The 16,868-nt window shown below is 46.3% G+C and overlaps 1 protein-coding gene across 1 annotated transcript in view; it reads right to left on the bottom strand.

The window, feature by feature from the left end:
* Positions 1 to 16,868, bottom strand: part of SRRM4 (serine/arginine repetitive matrix 4) — a 218,255-nt gene that overhangs the window by 3,100 nt on the left and 198,287 nt on the right. Inside the window, exons 8-10 of the mRNA XM_038763306.1 lie at positions 8,427 to 8,764; positions 1,270 to 1,437; positions 269 to 370 (exon numbers count right to left, since the gene is read on the bottom strand). Coding sequence (XP_038619234.1) covers positions 269 to 370; positions 1,270 to 1,437; positions 8,427 to 8,764 — 608 coding nt within the window. The remainder of the gene's footprint in view (positions 1 to 268; positions 371 to 1,269; positions 1,438 to 8,426; positions 8,765 to 16,868) is intronic.

Raw genomic sequence — 16,868 nt, forward strand, 5'->3', positions numbered from 1 at the left:
GGAGGGAGAAAGAGAGGGGAAGAGAGGGAGGGAGGGAGAGGAAAGAGGAAGAGAGAGAGGGACAGAAGGAAGTAAGGAGAGAGGGAGGGAGAGGAAGAGGAGGAGAGGGAAGAAGGAGGGAGAGGAAGCAGGGAGAAAGAGAGTGGAGGAGAGAGAGGGAGGGAGAGGAAAGAGGAAGAGACAGAGAGGAAGAGAGGAAAGAAGAGAGGGAAGGAAGGGGAAAAGAGGGAGGGAGGGATGGGGGAAAGAGGGAGGGTGGGGAGAGTACCTCGTGGGACTGTAGCAGGTGTAACTGGGACTCCGCCGGGCTCTGGAACTCCTGCTTTCTGGGCTCTGCCTGGATGAGTAACTGCTTGATCGGGAGTAAGACCTGATAACAATCACAATCATCATCTGCATAATCAGAATAATGGTCTTTGGTAAGTGCTTATTATGTGCCAAGCACTGTATTAAGCCCTGGGGTAGATACAAGCTAATTAGATTGGACATAATCCATATCCCACGTGGGGCTCACAGTCTTCATCTCCCATTTACAGATGAGGAAACTCTGAAGGAGTGAAGTGATTTGCCGAAGATCACGAGGCAGACAAGCGGCAGAGCCGGGATTAATCAATCAATCAATCGTATTTATTGAGCGCTTACTGTGTGCAGAGCACTGTATTAAGCGCTTGGGAAGTACAAGTTGGCAACACATAGAGACAGTCCCTACCCAACAGTGGGCTCACAGTCTAAAAGGGGGAGACAGAGAACAAAACCAAACATACTAACAAAATAAAATAAATAGAATAGATATGTACAAGTAAAATAAATAAATAGAGTAATAAATATGCATAAACACATATACATATATCTTTCCAACCATCTGGACACTGACCAAACTGGATTTTATTGGCTTCGATATGAGTTTGGGAGGCCTGAATGATCCAGCCAACTTTCTTCACGTGACATGATTTTCTAATCTGCCTTCCAGCAGAGAAAGCAAGGCCCAAGATAGGTTAAAGCAGAGAGGAGTAGTCGCTTTATTTATTGAGCACAGAATGGGTGTGGGGCACTGTACTGGACACTTTTGAAGTATAAAACAATGTCCGCAGAGAACTTCCACTCTAACGGGGCAGCCAGACGTAAAAGTCCTAACAGGAGGGAAAGATGTGGGAGGGATGACTTCCGTCCGAACCAGGGGAGTTGCTGCCTTCCAGAAAGTCTCTCCCAGGGGCTGGGAGGCCTTTCCTTGGAAGTGTGGGATGCAGAGGGAACTGGATTCGCACTCACCTCTTCCCCGAGGAGGAGACGGATCTGCTGCGAGAGGAACTGTGACGCGGGGATGGGGAGGAGCGGCTGGAAGAGCGGGAGGACCTCGTCAAGGAGCACCGGGCCGGCGAGGAGAGTGACTTGACCCTCTTCTCCTCCGAGCAGCCGGGACACGGGGACGAGAACCGTCTGCAAGGAGAAGTTTTCCAGACGGCGAGGTTGTGAGCGGGAGTTGGGTCCATCAGCTCTACTGTAGCGCTTAGTACAGTGCTTTGCGCATGGTAACCGCTCGATAAATATGATTAATAATAACGATACTGTATTGCTGTTTCCCAAGTGCTTAATAAAGTACGGTGCAGTAAGATAATAATAATAATAATAAAATATGATTGATTAATAATGGCATTTATTAAGTGCTTACTATGTGCAGAGCCCTGTTCTAAGTGCTGGGGAGGTTACAAGGTGATCAGGTTGTTCCATAGGGAGCTCACAGTCTTAATCCCCATTTTCCAGATGAGGGAACTGAGACCCAGAGAAGTGAAGTGACTTGCCCATTGTCACACAGCTTACAAATGGCGGAGCCGGCATTTGAACCCATGACCTCTGACTCCAAAGCCCGGGCTCTTTCCATTGAGCCATGCTGCTTCTCTGCACACAGTGAACACTCAATATAGAGCACGGCCCCGGGAGTCAGTAGGACTTGGGTTCCAATCCCAGCTCTGTCACCTCTCTGCTGTGTGACCTCGGACAAGTCGCTTTGCTTCTCTGGGCCTCAGTTCCCTCATCTGTCAAATGGGGATTAAAACTGTGAACCCCATGTGAACAAGAAGCAGCATGGTTCAGTGGAAAGAGCCTGGGCTTTGGAGTCAACGGTCATGGGTTCAAATCCTGGCTCTGCCACTTATCAGCTGTGTGACTTTGGGTAAGTCACTTAACTTCTCTGTGCTCTGTTCCCTCATCTGCAAAATGGGGATTAAGACTGTGAGCCCCCCGTGGGGCAACCTGATCGCCTTGTATCTCCCCCAGTGCTTAGAACAGTGCTTTGCACATAGTAACCGCTTAATAAATGCCATTATTATTATTATTATTATTATATTATTATTACTATTATGTGGGACAGGGACTGTGTCCAACCTGATTACCTTGTATCTACCCCAGGGCTTAGAGAGGTACTTGGCACACTGTAAGTGCTTAACAAATACCATTATTATTATTATTGTGAAGCAGCGTGGCTCATTGGAACGAGCAGGGGCTTTGGAGTCAGAGGTCATGGGTTCAAATCCCGGCTCTGCCAATTGTCAGCTGTGTGACTTTGGGCAACTCACTTCATTTCTCTGTGCCTCAGTTACCTCATCTGTAAAATGGGGATTAAGACTGTGAGCTCCACGTGGGAGAGCCTGATCATCTGGTATCCTCCCCAGCGCTTAGAACAGGGCATTGCACATAGTAAGCACTTAAAAATACCATTATTATTATTATTATTATTAACAATGGCTCAGGCACTGCCAGTCAGGTCTCTCCGACATGTGGCCGGGATCCATTCTGGAATTCCTGGATCGGCCACCACTTCCCTCCACAGGCTTCTCTGGAGGCCCCGGGCCATGTCTCCCTCCCCATCGTTCCCTGGCTTTCCTGGGTCTTCCGGAGGAGACTTGGTGCCCAGATTCCTCGCCTAGTGTCTGGGAATGTGGGCAGCTGGGGTTGGCTCCGGTGGTTGTTTTGAAGAGGTGGCAGGGGGTGACCACTCTCCTGGGCTTGGGAATGTGGCAATCAGGAAGACCATCAGGGGTGAAATGTGGGAGTCAATCAAGGCAGGGGGAACTTGTGGGAATTCATTCATTCATTCACTCATTCAATCGTATTTATCGTGCACTTACTGTGTGCAGAGCACTGGACTAAGTGCTTGGGAAGTACAAGTTGGTAACATATAGAGACGGTCCCTACCCAACAGTGGGCTCACAGTCTAGAAGGGGGAAGTAGAGGGCGTTGGCCAGTGTGGCTCGGTGGAAAAAGCACGGGCTTTGGAGGCGGAGGTCATGGGTTCAAATCCCAGCTCTGCCAATTGTCAGCCATGTGACTTTGGGCAAGTCACTTAACTTCTCTGCGCCTCAGTTACCTCATCTGGAAAATGGGGATTAAGACTGTGAGCCCCCCTGTGGGACAACCTGATCACCTTGTAACCTCCCCAATGCTTAGAATAGTGTTTTGCACATAGTAAGTGCTTAATAAATGTCATTATTATTATTATTATTATTATTATTATTTTAGAAGAGTCCAAGATCCAAAAAAGGTCATATGCCCAAGGTGGATAGAATCCTTACCCCCATTTCCAGAGAGGAATAATAATAATGATGATCTTTTTTATGGTAGCACTTACTATGTGCCAGGGACTGTACTAAGTGCTGGGGTAGAACCAAGCTAATCAGGTTGGACACAGTCCATGTCCCACAAAGTGCTCACAACCTTTGTCCCCATTTTGCGGATGAGGGAACTGAGGCACAGAGAAGTGAAGTGACTGTCCCAAGGTCACACACAACACATACACGGCAGACCCAGAATTATAATAATAATAATAACGATAATGGTATTTGTTAAATGCTTACTGCATGCACTGTTCTAAACACTGGGGTAGATGGTGATGATGGCATTTGTTAAGCACTTACTATGTGCGAAGCACTGTTCTAAGCACTGGGGAGGATGCAAGGTGATCAGATTGTCCCCCGTGGAGCTCACAATCTTAATCCCCATTTTACAGATGAGGTAACTGAGACACAGAGAAGCTAAGTGACTAGCCCAAGGTCACACAGCTGACAATTGGTGGAGCCGGGATTTGAACCCATGACATCTGACTCCAAAGCCCATGCTCTTTCCACTGAGCCACACTGCTTCTCCTAAATTAGATAATAATAATAATAATAATAATGATGGCATTTGATAAACACTTACTATGTGCAGAGCACTGTTCTAAGCGCTGGGGGGGATACAAGGTGATCAAGTTGTCCGACGTGGGGCTCACAATCTTAATCCCCATTTTACAGATGAGGTAACTGAGACTCAGGGAAGTTAAGTGACTTGCCCAAGGTCACACAGCAGACATGTGGCAGAGTAGGGATTCGAACCCATGACCTCTGACTCCAAAGCCCGTGCCCTTTCCACTGAGCCACATTGCTTTTCCTAAATTAGATCCAAGCTAACCAGGTTGGACACAGTCCCTGTCCCATGTGGGGCTCACAGTCTCCATCCCCATTTTCCAGATGAGGGAACTGAAGCCCAGAGAAGTGAAGTGACTTGTCCAAGGTCACACAAGGGACAAGTAGGAAAGCAGGGATTAGAACACATGACCTTCGGACTCTCTGGCCCGTGCAAATAGTCCACAGTAAAGGAAAATGCACATTGTGGCCAGTCCCTATAAAAGCCAATCAACAGTGCAGAAAACTCACAATTCCGATAATCAGCAGCGCAAATAATCCTCAGTGCGCATAAACAGGAGTGCAGACAATCCACACTGCGGATTACCAGCTGGGCAGACAACTCTAACTGCAGCCCGTCCACAGTGTGGATAATCCACATTGAGGAAACTGCACAATGCAGATAATCAATTCACCGGGCTTTGGAGTCAGAGGTCATGGGTTCAAATACCGGCTCCGCCACTTGTCAGCTGGGTGACTTTGGGCAAGTCACTTCACTTCTCTGGGCCTCAGTTCCCTCATCTGGAAAAGGGATGAAGGCTGTGAGCCCCCCGTGGGACAACCTGATCACCTTGTAACCTCCCCAGCGCTTAGAACAGTGCTCGGCACATAGTAAGCGCTTAATAAATGCTATTATTATTATTATTATTATTATTCATTCATTCATTCATTCATTCATTCATCCAATCGTATTTATTGAGCGCTTACTGTGTGTAGAGCACTGGACTAAGCGCTTGGTAAGTCTAAGCTGGCAACATCTAGAGACGGTCCCTACCCAACAGCGGGCTCACAGTCTAGAAGGGGGAGACAGACAACAAAACAAAACATATCAACAAAAGAAAGTAAATAGAATAAATATGTACAAATAAAATAAATGAATAGAGTAATAAATACGTACAAACATGTATGCATATATACAGGTGCTGTGGGGAGGGGAAGGAGGTAAGGCAGGAGGGAGGGGGAGAGAAAGAAGGGGGCTCAGTGTGGGAAGGCCTCCTGGAAGAGGTGAGCTCTCAGTAGGGCTTTGAAGGGACAGATCTACAGGGCAGATATTTGGGAGGGCAGATAATAATAATAATAATGAATCATTATGGTATTTGTTAAACATTTACTATGTGCCAAACACTGTTCTAAGCGCTGGGGTAAATACAAGATAATCAGATGGTCTCATGTGGGGCTCACAGTCTCAATCGCCATTTTACAGATGAGGTAACTGAGGCACAGAGAAGTTAAGTGACTTGCCCAAGGTCACACAGCAGACAGAGGGCAGAACTGGGATCAGAACCCATGACCTCTGACTCCCAAGGATGTGCTCTTGCCCCTAGGCCATGCGGCTCCTGACTGTCATTTCAGATAGTACACCGTGTAGATAATCCATAATAATAATAATAATAATAATGGCATTTATTAGGCGCTTACTATGTGCAAAACACTGTTCTAAGCACTAGAGAGGTTACAAGGTGATCAGGTTGTCCCACTGGGGGCTCACAGTCTTCATCCCCATTTTACAGATGAGGCACAGAGGAGTGAAGTGACTTGCCCAAAGTCACACAGCTGACAGTTGACAGAGTCGGGATTTGAACTCATGACCTCTGCCTCCAAAGCCCGGGCTCTTTCCACTGAGCCACGCTGCTTCTCTAATCCATAGCGTGGACAGTGTATGGTGCAGATAATCCACAGTGAGGACGGTGCAGATAATCCACAATGAGGAAAGTGCTGATAATCTACAGTGAAGAGAGCTCACCCCCTCCAAGAGGCCTTCCCAGACTGAGCCCCCTATTTCCTCTCCTCCTCCCCATCCTCCCCACCCTACCTCCTACCCCTCCCCACAGCACTTGTATATATATTTGTACAGATTTATTACTCTATTTTACTTGTCCATATTTACTATTCTATTTATTTTGTTAATGATGTGCATCTAGCTTTAATTCTGTTTGTTCTGACTACTTTGACACCTGTCTCCAAATTTTGTTTTGCTGTCTGTCTCCCCCTTCTAGACTGTGAGCCCGTTGTCGGGTAGGGACCGTCTCTAGATGTTGCCGACTTGGACTTCCCAAGCGCTTAGTCCAGTGCTCTGCGCACAGTAAGCGCTCAATAAATACGATTGAATGAATGAATGAATGAATGAATGCGTGGAGCAGATAATCCACCGGGCGGATAATCGGGAGGTCAGAGAATCAGCAAGGCAGATGACTGTAAATGCTGTTGATCCACAGTGCGGAAGTGCACGGTGCAAATAATCCAGAGTGCGGATAATCAGGACTGCAGAAATCAGCAGAGTAGACGACAGTAAGAGCAGATAGTCTACAGAGTGGATAATCCACAATGAGCCCGCTGTTGGGTAGGGACCGTCTCTACATGTTGCCAACTTGGACTTCCCAAGTGCTTAGTACAGTGCTCTGCACACAGTAAGCGCTCAAGAAATACGATTGAATGAATGAATGTATATATGTTTGTATGCATTTATTACTCTATTTATTTCTTTATTTTACTTGTACATATTGATTCTACTTGTTTTGTTAATATGTTCTGTTTTGTTCTCCGTCTCCCCCTTCTAGACTGTGAGCCCGCTGTTGGGTAGGGACCGTCTCTATATGTTGCCAACTTGGACTTCCCAAGCACTTAGTACAGTGCTCTGCACACAGTAAGTGCTCAATAAATACGATTGAATGAATGAATGAATGAAATTTCTTCTGCTTATTTTCTTTTGTTAATATGTTTTGTCTTGTTCTTTGTCTCCCCCTTCTAGACTGTGAGCCCACTGTTGGGTAGGGACCGTCTCTATATGTTGCCAACTTGTACTTCCCAAGCGCTTAGTACAGTGCTCTGTACACAGTAAGTGCTCAATAAATATGATTGAATGAATGAATAATCCACAACGTGGGCAATCAATAGTGCAGAGAATCCGCAGGGCAGAGAACTCTAAACGCAGGCAGTCCTCAGTGTGGATAATCCACAGTGGGGACGGTAATAGGGTAGATCCGCCAGTGTGGCTCAGTGGAAAGAGCCCGGGCTTGGGAGTCAGAGGTCATGGGTTCTAATCCCGGCTCCACACAAAATAACAATAGTAATGATGGCATTTATTAAGCGCTTACTATGTGCAAAGCACTGTTCTAAGCTCTGGGGAGGTTACAAGGTGATCAGGTTGTCCCACGGCGGGCTCACGGTCTTAATTCCCATTTTACAGATGAGGCCCAGAGAAGTTGAGTGACTTGCCCAAAGTCACACAGCTGACAATTGGCAGAGCCGGGATTTGAACCCATGACCTCTGACTCCAAAGCCCGGGCTCTTTCCATTGAGCCACGCTGCTTCTCACATATCTTCCCCAGTGCTTAGAACAGCGCTTTGCACATAGTAAGCGTTTAATAAATGCCATTATTAATTAGTGAGAAGCAGCGTGGCTCAGTGGAAAGAGCACGAGTTTGCAGTCAGAGGTCATGGGTTCAAATCCTGGCTCCGCCAATTGTCAGCTGTGTGACTTTGGGCAAGTCACTTCACTTCTCTGGGCCTCAGTTATCTCATCTGTAAAATGGGGTTGAAGACCGTGAACCCCCCGTGGGACAACCTGATCACCATGTAACCTTCCCAGCACTTAGAATGGTGCTTGGCCCTTAGTAAGCGCTTAATAAATGCCATTATTTCCCTCATCTTTAAAATGGAAATGAAGACTGTGAGCCCCACGTGGCACAACCCTATCACCTTGTGTCTCCCCCGGCGCTTAGTACAGAGCTTGAGGGCACATAGTAAGTGCTTAACAAATACCATTATCATCATCATCATCATTATTATTATTATTATTTCACTTCTCTGGGCCTCAGTTCCCTCATCTGTAAAAGGGGGATGAAGACAGCGAGCCCCATGTGGGACAACCTGATCACCTTGTAACCTCCCCAGCGCTTCAAACAGTGCTTGGCACATAGTAAGCGCTTAATAAATGCCATTATTGTAATTATTGTCACCCAGAAGCCCACGGCCTAGGAGATCCCCGACCTTTGACGGTGCCTTTGGGCGTCCAGAGAGAGAGCGTCCGCGGAGGATCCCTTGGTCCGCGAAGAACACGTGGTGAAGGAGTGTCCGGAATCCGAACCGTTGTCGCTGTTGACGGGCTTTCGCTGGCCGGAGGTGCCCGGGCCGCTGGAGCGGGCGATCCCGATGACCCTCGGCTCCCGGCCGTCCTTCGACCCGGACGAGCTGGCCTGCGTGGAGGGAGGCGAGGACGTATCGTTTCCTGAGTCGTACTCTTGGGATCCACCGGCCGGGGCGGGGAGGGTGTCCGGCTGGTTGGCTGTTTTGGTAAAGAGGTCAGCGGAAAACCCCGGCTGAGAGATCTGAAAGTAAAAAGATCCGTTTGGCTCTGTTGAACATTTGGGGTGCGTGCGCTGTCTCTAATAAACCAAGTAATTTACCCTCATGATGCACTGTAACAAAAGGAGAGAGGGAGAGAGAGAGAGAGAGAGAGGGCAAAAAATCAAAAAGCACATATCCCTGAGAGAACATCACGAAAAGGAGATACCTGCTTTCCCCGCTATGATTATTGGAAGATTTAACATCATGCAGAGAGAAGAGGCATGCGTTCCAAGTTGAATCAAAGGAAAATGAAAACCATGATAACGAATTGCTTTTCTACTAAATCAACCAAAAAAGAGAAGGAAACCAAACGATAGAGAAGCGTGTAAAAAAAATCCTCTACTGAACCTAAAAATTGGGGCGGGGGAACCAAAAAATGGGACGGTGTTTACTAAAAAAAACTACCTCTTCTTCTAAAGATAACCAAAACTGGAAAATATGTGAAGGTTGCACTCAATCGTCAATGGATTGGACTTAAAAAAAAAAATAGAATCAAAATGGTTTGCAGGACAACCGTCACACACACTCAAAAGAAAACCAAATCAGAGAAAAAGAAGGACTTATGAACAAATGAAAAAAAAAACTGGTAAATGGTCCAGCACTTTAAAACTAAGGAAAAGAAGAAACAAAATTAAAAGAAAAATAAAGGCAAACCCTCTGGTGGGGGAAAAAAGGGTATATACGGCTATTTTTGGTGTGCCTTTTCCCCCTGTAAGAAGGTAGGTACGGTTTTCGAGTGACCTCTAATACATTCCCTAGTTTTCTGGGCGATATATCCACTTACCAATCAAGAACTCCTCCTTTAGTAGGTAAGGTGTAAGAAAAAGGGAAGAGCGGGTAACATAAGTCCATCATTAGAGTCTCAAATTACAAGAAAAAACATAAACCCTCTCTTCGCATCCTCATTGTTCATTTGCTCAATGGCAAAATTTCATTTCAAGCTCGCTTTAAAGACCGGTGGTGGTGATCGGCCTCAGCAAAAGCCGTCTGATTTCTCAGCTCAGATAAAGGTCACCCAACACCAAGCAATTTCCCGTTTATAATGATAATAATAATGAGGGTATTTGGTAATCAAGTGCTTACTATGTGCAAAGCACTGCTTTAAGCGCTGGGGAGGTTTATCTTCGTGCTGGCCCGGAGATCCGCAAGATGGATATCTACAAATAAGGGTTACCCCGTGAGGAGGCGAAGCAGCGTGGCTTTGTAGATAGAGCACGGGCGTGAGAGTCCCAGGGACCTGGGTTCTAATCCTGGCTCTTTCCCTTGACTTCTATATTGGGCAAGTCACTTCACTTTTCTGTGCCTTAGTTCCCTCATCTGTCAAATGGGGATTAATAATAATAATAATAATAATGGCATTTGTTAAGTGCTTACTATGTGCAAGTAATAATGATATTTGTTCATTCAGTCATTCAATCATATTTATTGAGAGCTTACTGTGTGCAGAGCACTGTACTAAGCGCTTGGCAACACATAGAGATGGTCCCTACCCAACATTTGTTAAGCACTTACTATGTTCTAAGCGCTCGGGGGGGATACAAGGTGATCAGGTTGTCCCACGTGGGGCTCATAGTCTTAATCCCCATTTTACAGATGAAGTAACTGAGGCTCAGAGAGGTTAAGTGACTTGCCCAAGGTCACACAGCAGACACGTGGCAGAGCCGGGATTAGAACCCATGACCTCTGACTCCCAAGCCCGGGCTCTTTCCACTGAGCCATGAGCCCCACGTGGGACAGGGACTGTGTCCAACCTGATTTGCTTCTATCGATCCCAGCGCTTTGTACAGTGCCAGGCACATAGTAAGCACTTAACAAATACCACCATTATTATTATTATTATTATTATTATTATGAAGTAACCCAGAATGGAAGGGTTGGATGGATTTCTTTCAGATGCTGGACTAGAGCTGAGAGCGAGAGGGGATCCAAAAGACTCCAATTGCTTGACTGCTGTGTGACCTAGGGCAAGTTGCTTCACTTCTCTGGGCCTCAGTTCCCTCCTCTGTAAAACGGGGAATGTGACGGTGACCTTTACGTGGGACAGGGAGTGTGTCCAACCCAACTAGCTTATATTCACCCCAGAGCTTAATGCAGTGTTTTATACACAGTTCCTCTGTAAAACGGGGAATGAGACGATGACCCTTACGTGGGACAGGGACTGTGTCCAACCCAACTTGCTTATATTCACCCCAGCGCTTAATGCAGTGTTTCATACATAGTAAGGGCTTAACAAATACCATAATTAGAATTATTATTAGGCCCTGAGGAAGCAGGTTGGATGGAAAGTCATCTGCTTTGAGTATGTGGGGTAGGGACGGTGGAAAGGGTGGGATGGAAAGTTGGGTGGAAGCCGGATTTGGGGCAGGGGAGAGGGGAGGCTATTTTTACTGCTCAGGGGGAGTAGGTCTGTTTCCAAGCACAGTGGATTTCTTCCCACCGGCTCGGAGTTTGGGTCTTATCTGGATTTTCCCCCAGCTACCCAGATCAGACAACTGAATAAATGATCCTGAGAAGCAGCGTGGCTCAGTGGAAAGAGCCTGGGCTCTGGTGTCAGAGTTCATGGGTTCAAATCCCGCCTCCGCCAATTGTCAGCTGTGTGACTTTGAACAAGTCACTTCACTTCTCTGTGCCTCAGTCACCTCATCTTTAAAATGGGGATGAAGACTGTGAGCCCCCAGTGGGACAACCTGATCACCTTGTAACCTCCCTAGCGCTTAGAACAGTGCTTTGCACATAGTAAGCGCTTAACAAATACCTTTATTATTATTATTATCTGGCTGACGTTGGCCACCCTCCCTTCCCCCTAAACAAAAATCCCCAAATCCTTTTGGCTTAGATGAGCTGTGTAGTATTATTATTATTTCAAAAAGAAAATCACATATAATAATAGAAATCTAAAATATCCTTATCATTATTATTAGTAGTAATAAGAATAATAATAGTATCTTTTAAGCACCTACTGTGTGCCATGTACTGTACTAAGCACTGGGATATGTATAAAATAATCAGGTTGGACAGAATCCCTGTCTCATATGGGGCTCAGAGTCTAAGTAGGAGGGAGGAGGATTTAATCCCCATTTTACAGGTGAGGGCACTGATAAATTGAGTGACTTGCCCAAGGTCACACAGCAGACAAGTGGCGGAGTCAGAATTGGAACCCAGGTCCTCGGACACCTAGGCCTTTTCACAAGGCCACATTGCTTCAGTAATGTTAAGGACACAAAGCTAAGTCTATGGATTTGAGAGATATTTCAGGAAAAAGTGTTTGGGTTTCTTTTTTTGTCAGCCTCATCAGCGTTTATCCAAATGATTGTCTCCGTTCTCTTCTTCACTCTGGCAGCTAGTTAATAATAGCAGTATTTTTAAGTGCTCACTCTGTGCCAAACACCTGTCCACATGTTTTGTTTTGTTGTCTGTCTCCCCCCTTCTAGACTGTGAGCCCGTTGTTGGGTAGGGACCGTCTCTACATGTTGCCAACTTGTACTTCCCAAGCACTTAGTCCAGTGCTCTGTACACAGTAAGCGCTCAATAAATACGATTGAATGAATGAATGAATGTTCTATGTGCTGGGGTGGATACGAGAAAACCAGGTTGGACAGAGTCCCTGTTCCATGTGGGGCTCCCATTCTCGATCCCCATTATCCAGATGAGGTAACTGAGGCCCAGAGAAATGAAGTGACTTGCCGAAGGTCACACAGCAGACAAGTGGCAGGGTCAGGATTAGAACTCATGACCTTTTGAGTCCCAGGCCAGTGCTGTAGCCACTACATCTTGCTGCTAGTTGAGTTGCGTCTGACCTCAGATAGACAGGGGGTTGTAATGTCCCCTCAAATGTCCTCATTCTAAGCATAAAGGGGGCCACCGAGACAGCAGGTGGGAAGATTTGGCTGCAGGAATGGCTAGTGAAAAAAAAAGATTAAACTCGGATCCAGGAGTTCACTCCCCTTCAACATGATTTTGAAAGACAGGGAGGGAAAAGGCTGATTATTCCAAACTGAAGAATTGAGTCTCAGATGGAGAGAAGCAGCACTGCCCAGTGGAAAGAACCAGGCCTTGGGAGTCAGGAGTCCTGGGTTCTAATCCCAGCTCTGCCACCTCCCTAATAACAATAATTGTGGTAGTTGTTGAGCGCTTAGTAAACCAGGCACCGTACTAAGCTCTGGGGTGAATACAAGAAAATCGGGATGGACACAGTCCCTGTCTCTCATGGGGCTCACAGTCTTAATCCCCGTTTTATAAACGAGGTAACTAAGGCACAGAGAAGTGAAGGAACTTGCCCAAGGCCGCATAGGAGACAAGTAGGAGAGCTGGGAATAGAAATGCCAAAGGAAACGGGGTTCAGGGAAGGGGGTCACAAGTGGATCACAAAGAGAAACATTACAGGGGGGAATTCAGGAACCCCTCCGCTCCCACACACCTCGGGGATAAGACACCGCGATATCTTTCAGATTCCTAAACAGAATCCTGTCTGTCGCCTTATGGCTCATCTTTCACCTAGGGTTATTTCTCCTTTGCTCTTCTAATCTTGCAACTCGGTGCACCATATTGGTTTTAAACTACTGGAATTTCCCTAAGGAGTACCACATCTCATTAGGCCTCCAAGAGCAAGAACACACTAATAGCAGGAGGGGGGATCTTCTGGAGACAATTCTCTTCCTCCCCTCCTTCTGCCCTCTCCACACTACTGGAATGGTTCATCCTTATAGCCTCATTATTTAAATTAGTCGCAGTCCCCTCTGAAAGGATCTAATGAAATCTATAAACCAATAGACAGGTAACCAGCATTCCTCTAGACTGTAAGCTCCTTGTGGGTAGGGAATGTGTCGTATTGTATCCTCAGTGGTATCTATTGAGTGCTTACTATATGCACAGCACAGCCGAGTTGGCAGATGGCAGATGGGATGTCAGAGAAGCAGTGTGGCTCAGTGGAAAGAGCATGGGCTTTGGAGTCAGAAGTCATGGGTTCAAATCCCGGGTCCGCCAGTTGTCAGCTGTGGGGCTTTGAGCAAGTCACTTCACTTCTCTGTGCCTCAGTTCCCTCATCTGTAAAATGGGGATTAAGACCCTGAGCCCCACATGGGACAACCTGATCACCTTGTATCCCCCCAGAGATTAGAACAGTGCTTTGCACATAGTAAGTGCTTCACAAATACCACTATTGTTATTATTATTATTATGTCAAAGTCACAAGCTAGCCTGGCAGTCTTCCATGGTCCTTTTAGTCCCTGCCCCATGCCCACTTTAGATTTGTCATTCTGGCTCTCCTGGGTCTTAGGTCTGTTGTCCGGAATTGGCGATTTGTGGGGTGAAGGCATAAGCTCCACGGAGGGCTTCAATGTCCCAGGTGCCTACTTTCTAGCAGGTCTCTAAGGATCATTCATTCAATCGCATTTATCGAGCGCTTACTGCGTGCAGAGCACTGCTCCAAGCGCTTGGGAAGTACAATTCAACAACAAACAGAGACAATTCCTGCTCACAACAGGCTCACAGTCTTAAAGCCTTCTTATCTCCTCCCCTCCCAGGCCCCTTTCCCCTCGTGGTCTTTTCATTCATTCATTCAATCGTATTTATTGAGCACTTACTGTGTGCCGAGCACTGTACTAAGTGCTTAGAAAGTACAATTCAGCAATAAAGAGAGATAATCCCTGCCCACACCGGGCTTTCAGACTAGAAGGGGGAAGACAGACATTTAAACAAATAAACGGGCAACAGTATAAATCAACAAAATTGTTGCTATATACCTATATATCTTCTATGGGGGAACCACCCCTTGAAAGGAATCAACACAGGACAATCACGAAGATTGGGGTAAGGAGGGTAAAGTGGGAACATACTCCTCAAGAGAGTGTTTCTCTGCAGAGAAGCAGTGTGGCTCAGTGAAAAAAGCCTGGGCTTGGGAGTCAGAGGTCATGGGTTCTAATCCTGGCTCCGCCACTTGTCTGTTGTGTGACTTTGGTCACGTTGCTTCACTTCTCTGGGCTTCGGTTACCTCATCTGTAAAATGGGGATGAAGACTGTAAGCCCCATGTGGGACAATCTCATTCCCTTGCATCCCCCCCAGTGCTTAGAACAGTGCTTGGCACATAGTAAGCACTTAACAAATGTCATTATTATTATTATTATTTAAAGCTGCAGGAAAAATCACCAAATTTACAATGATTGAACCCTTCTGCCTCACAGTGCATTTGGGAAGGAGGTAACTCTTCCTCAAAAATCTCCAGTGGCTACCAATCAATCTGCGCATCAGGCAGGAACTCCTCACCCTGGGCTTCAAGGCTGTCCATCACCTCGCCCCCTCCTACCTCACCTCCCTTCTCTCCTTCTCCAGCCCAGCCCGCACCCTACGCTCCTCTGCCACCGCTAATCTCCTCACCGTACCTTGTTCTCGCCTGTCCTGCCATCGACCCCCGGCCCACGTCCTCCCCCTGGCCTTGAATGCCCTCCCTCTGCCCATCCACCAAGCTCGCTCTCTTCCTTCCTTCAAAGCCCTACTGAGAGCTCACCTCCTCCAGGAGGCCTTCCCAGACTGAGCCCCTTCCTTCCTCTCCCCCTCGTCACCCTCTCCATCCCCCCATCTTACCTCCTTCCCTTCCCCACAGCACCTGTATATATGTATATATGCTTGTACATATTTATTACTCTATTTATTTTACTTGTACATATCTATTCTATTTATTTTATTCTGTTAGTATGTTTGGTTTTGTTCTCTGTCTCCCCCTTTTAGACTGTGAGCCTACTGTTGGGTAGGGACTGTCTCTATATGTTGCAAACTTGTACTTCCCAAGCGCTTAGTACAGTGCTCTGCACACAGTAAGTGCTCAATAAATACGATTGATGATGAACTCTTCCCTCTCCTCTTCTATTACTGCTCTTTGCAGACACTGACTCCGCAACATGGAGCAGATTTTCACATCATTTGGCACACCTTGCTGCCCACTTGATTTCCTTTGCCTTGTTGGAATATGGCTACAACCTCAATTATCTCCTTGGAGAATTATACTCTGTGGACTTCATATCAGAATCACACAAATTCCACTCCTCCTTCTCTCCCGCTTCTTTTTCTTCTTCTCCTCTTCCCCTCCCCCTTTGTTCTGTTTTGCTTTGTTGTCTGTCTCCCCCTTCTAGACTGTGAGCCTGCTGTTGGGTAGGGACCATCTCTACATGTTGCCAACTTGTACTTCTCAAGCGCTTAGTCCAGTGCTCTGCACACAGTAAGCGCTCAATAAATATGATTGAATGAATGAATGAACTGAGTTTTTCTGACTGTTTTCTTCCAAGTGATTAAGACAGTGCTCTTCACACAGCAAGTGTGCAATAAATATTATTAGATAATAATAATAATGGCATTTGTTAAGTGCTTACTATGCACGAAGCACTGTTGGAATTTTTCTTATTTGTATTTCAGCTACTCCTCTTAACACCAGTCCTTTCCAGATTCTGGGGTTCCACAGATCCATCGATCAATCAACAGTAGCAGCCTGGCATTACGGATAGAGTTTGGTCCTAGGAGTCAGAAGGTCGTGGGTTCTAATCCCAGCTCCGCCACTTGTCTGCTGTGTGACGTCGGGCAAGTCACTTCACTTCTCTGGGCCTCACTTACCTCAACTGTAAAATGGGGATTAAGACTGTCAGCCCCGAGCGGGATAGGGACTGACCGTCTCTATATGTTGCCAACTTGTACTTCCCAAGCACTTAGTACAGTGCTCTGCACACAATAAGTGCTCAAAAAATACGATTGAATGAATGAATGAATGAATGTGTCCAACCTGAAAGACTTGTATCTACCCCAGGACTTAGTACTATGCCATTAGTACAATGTCTGGTAAATAATAAATGCTTAACAAATACTATAAAAAAAAAACTATTAGTGGTATTTTTTGAGTGCTTACTGCATGCAGAGCACTGTACCAAGTGCTTGGGAACATTCCCCTCCACAACGAGCTTACAATTCTGTTACATGCCATTCACACCAGCTGATTCGTGGCTGCTCCATATTCAATGATGGGTGGCCCCAATCCGAGAGTCCTTTGCAACACCTTCCCAATAAATAGTTCTTATTTCCTGATTTGCTTTCCTACCTTAATA

Source organism: Tachyglossus aculeatus, chromosome 21 (assembly GCF_015852505.1).
Source record: "Tachyglossus aculeatus isolate mTacAcu1 chromosome 21, mTacAcu1.pri, whole genome shotgun sequence".
Taxonomy (NCBI): domain Eukaryota; kingdom Metazoa; phylum Chordata; class Mammalia; order Monotremata; family Tachyglossidae; genus Tachyglossus; species Tachyglossus aculeatus.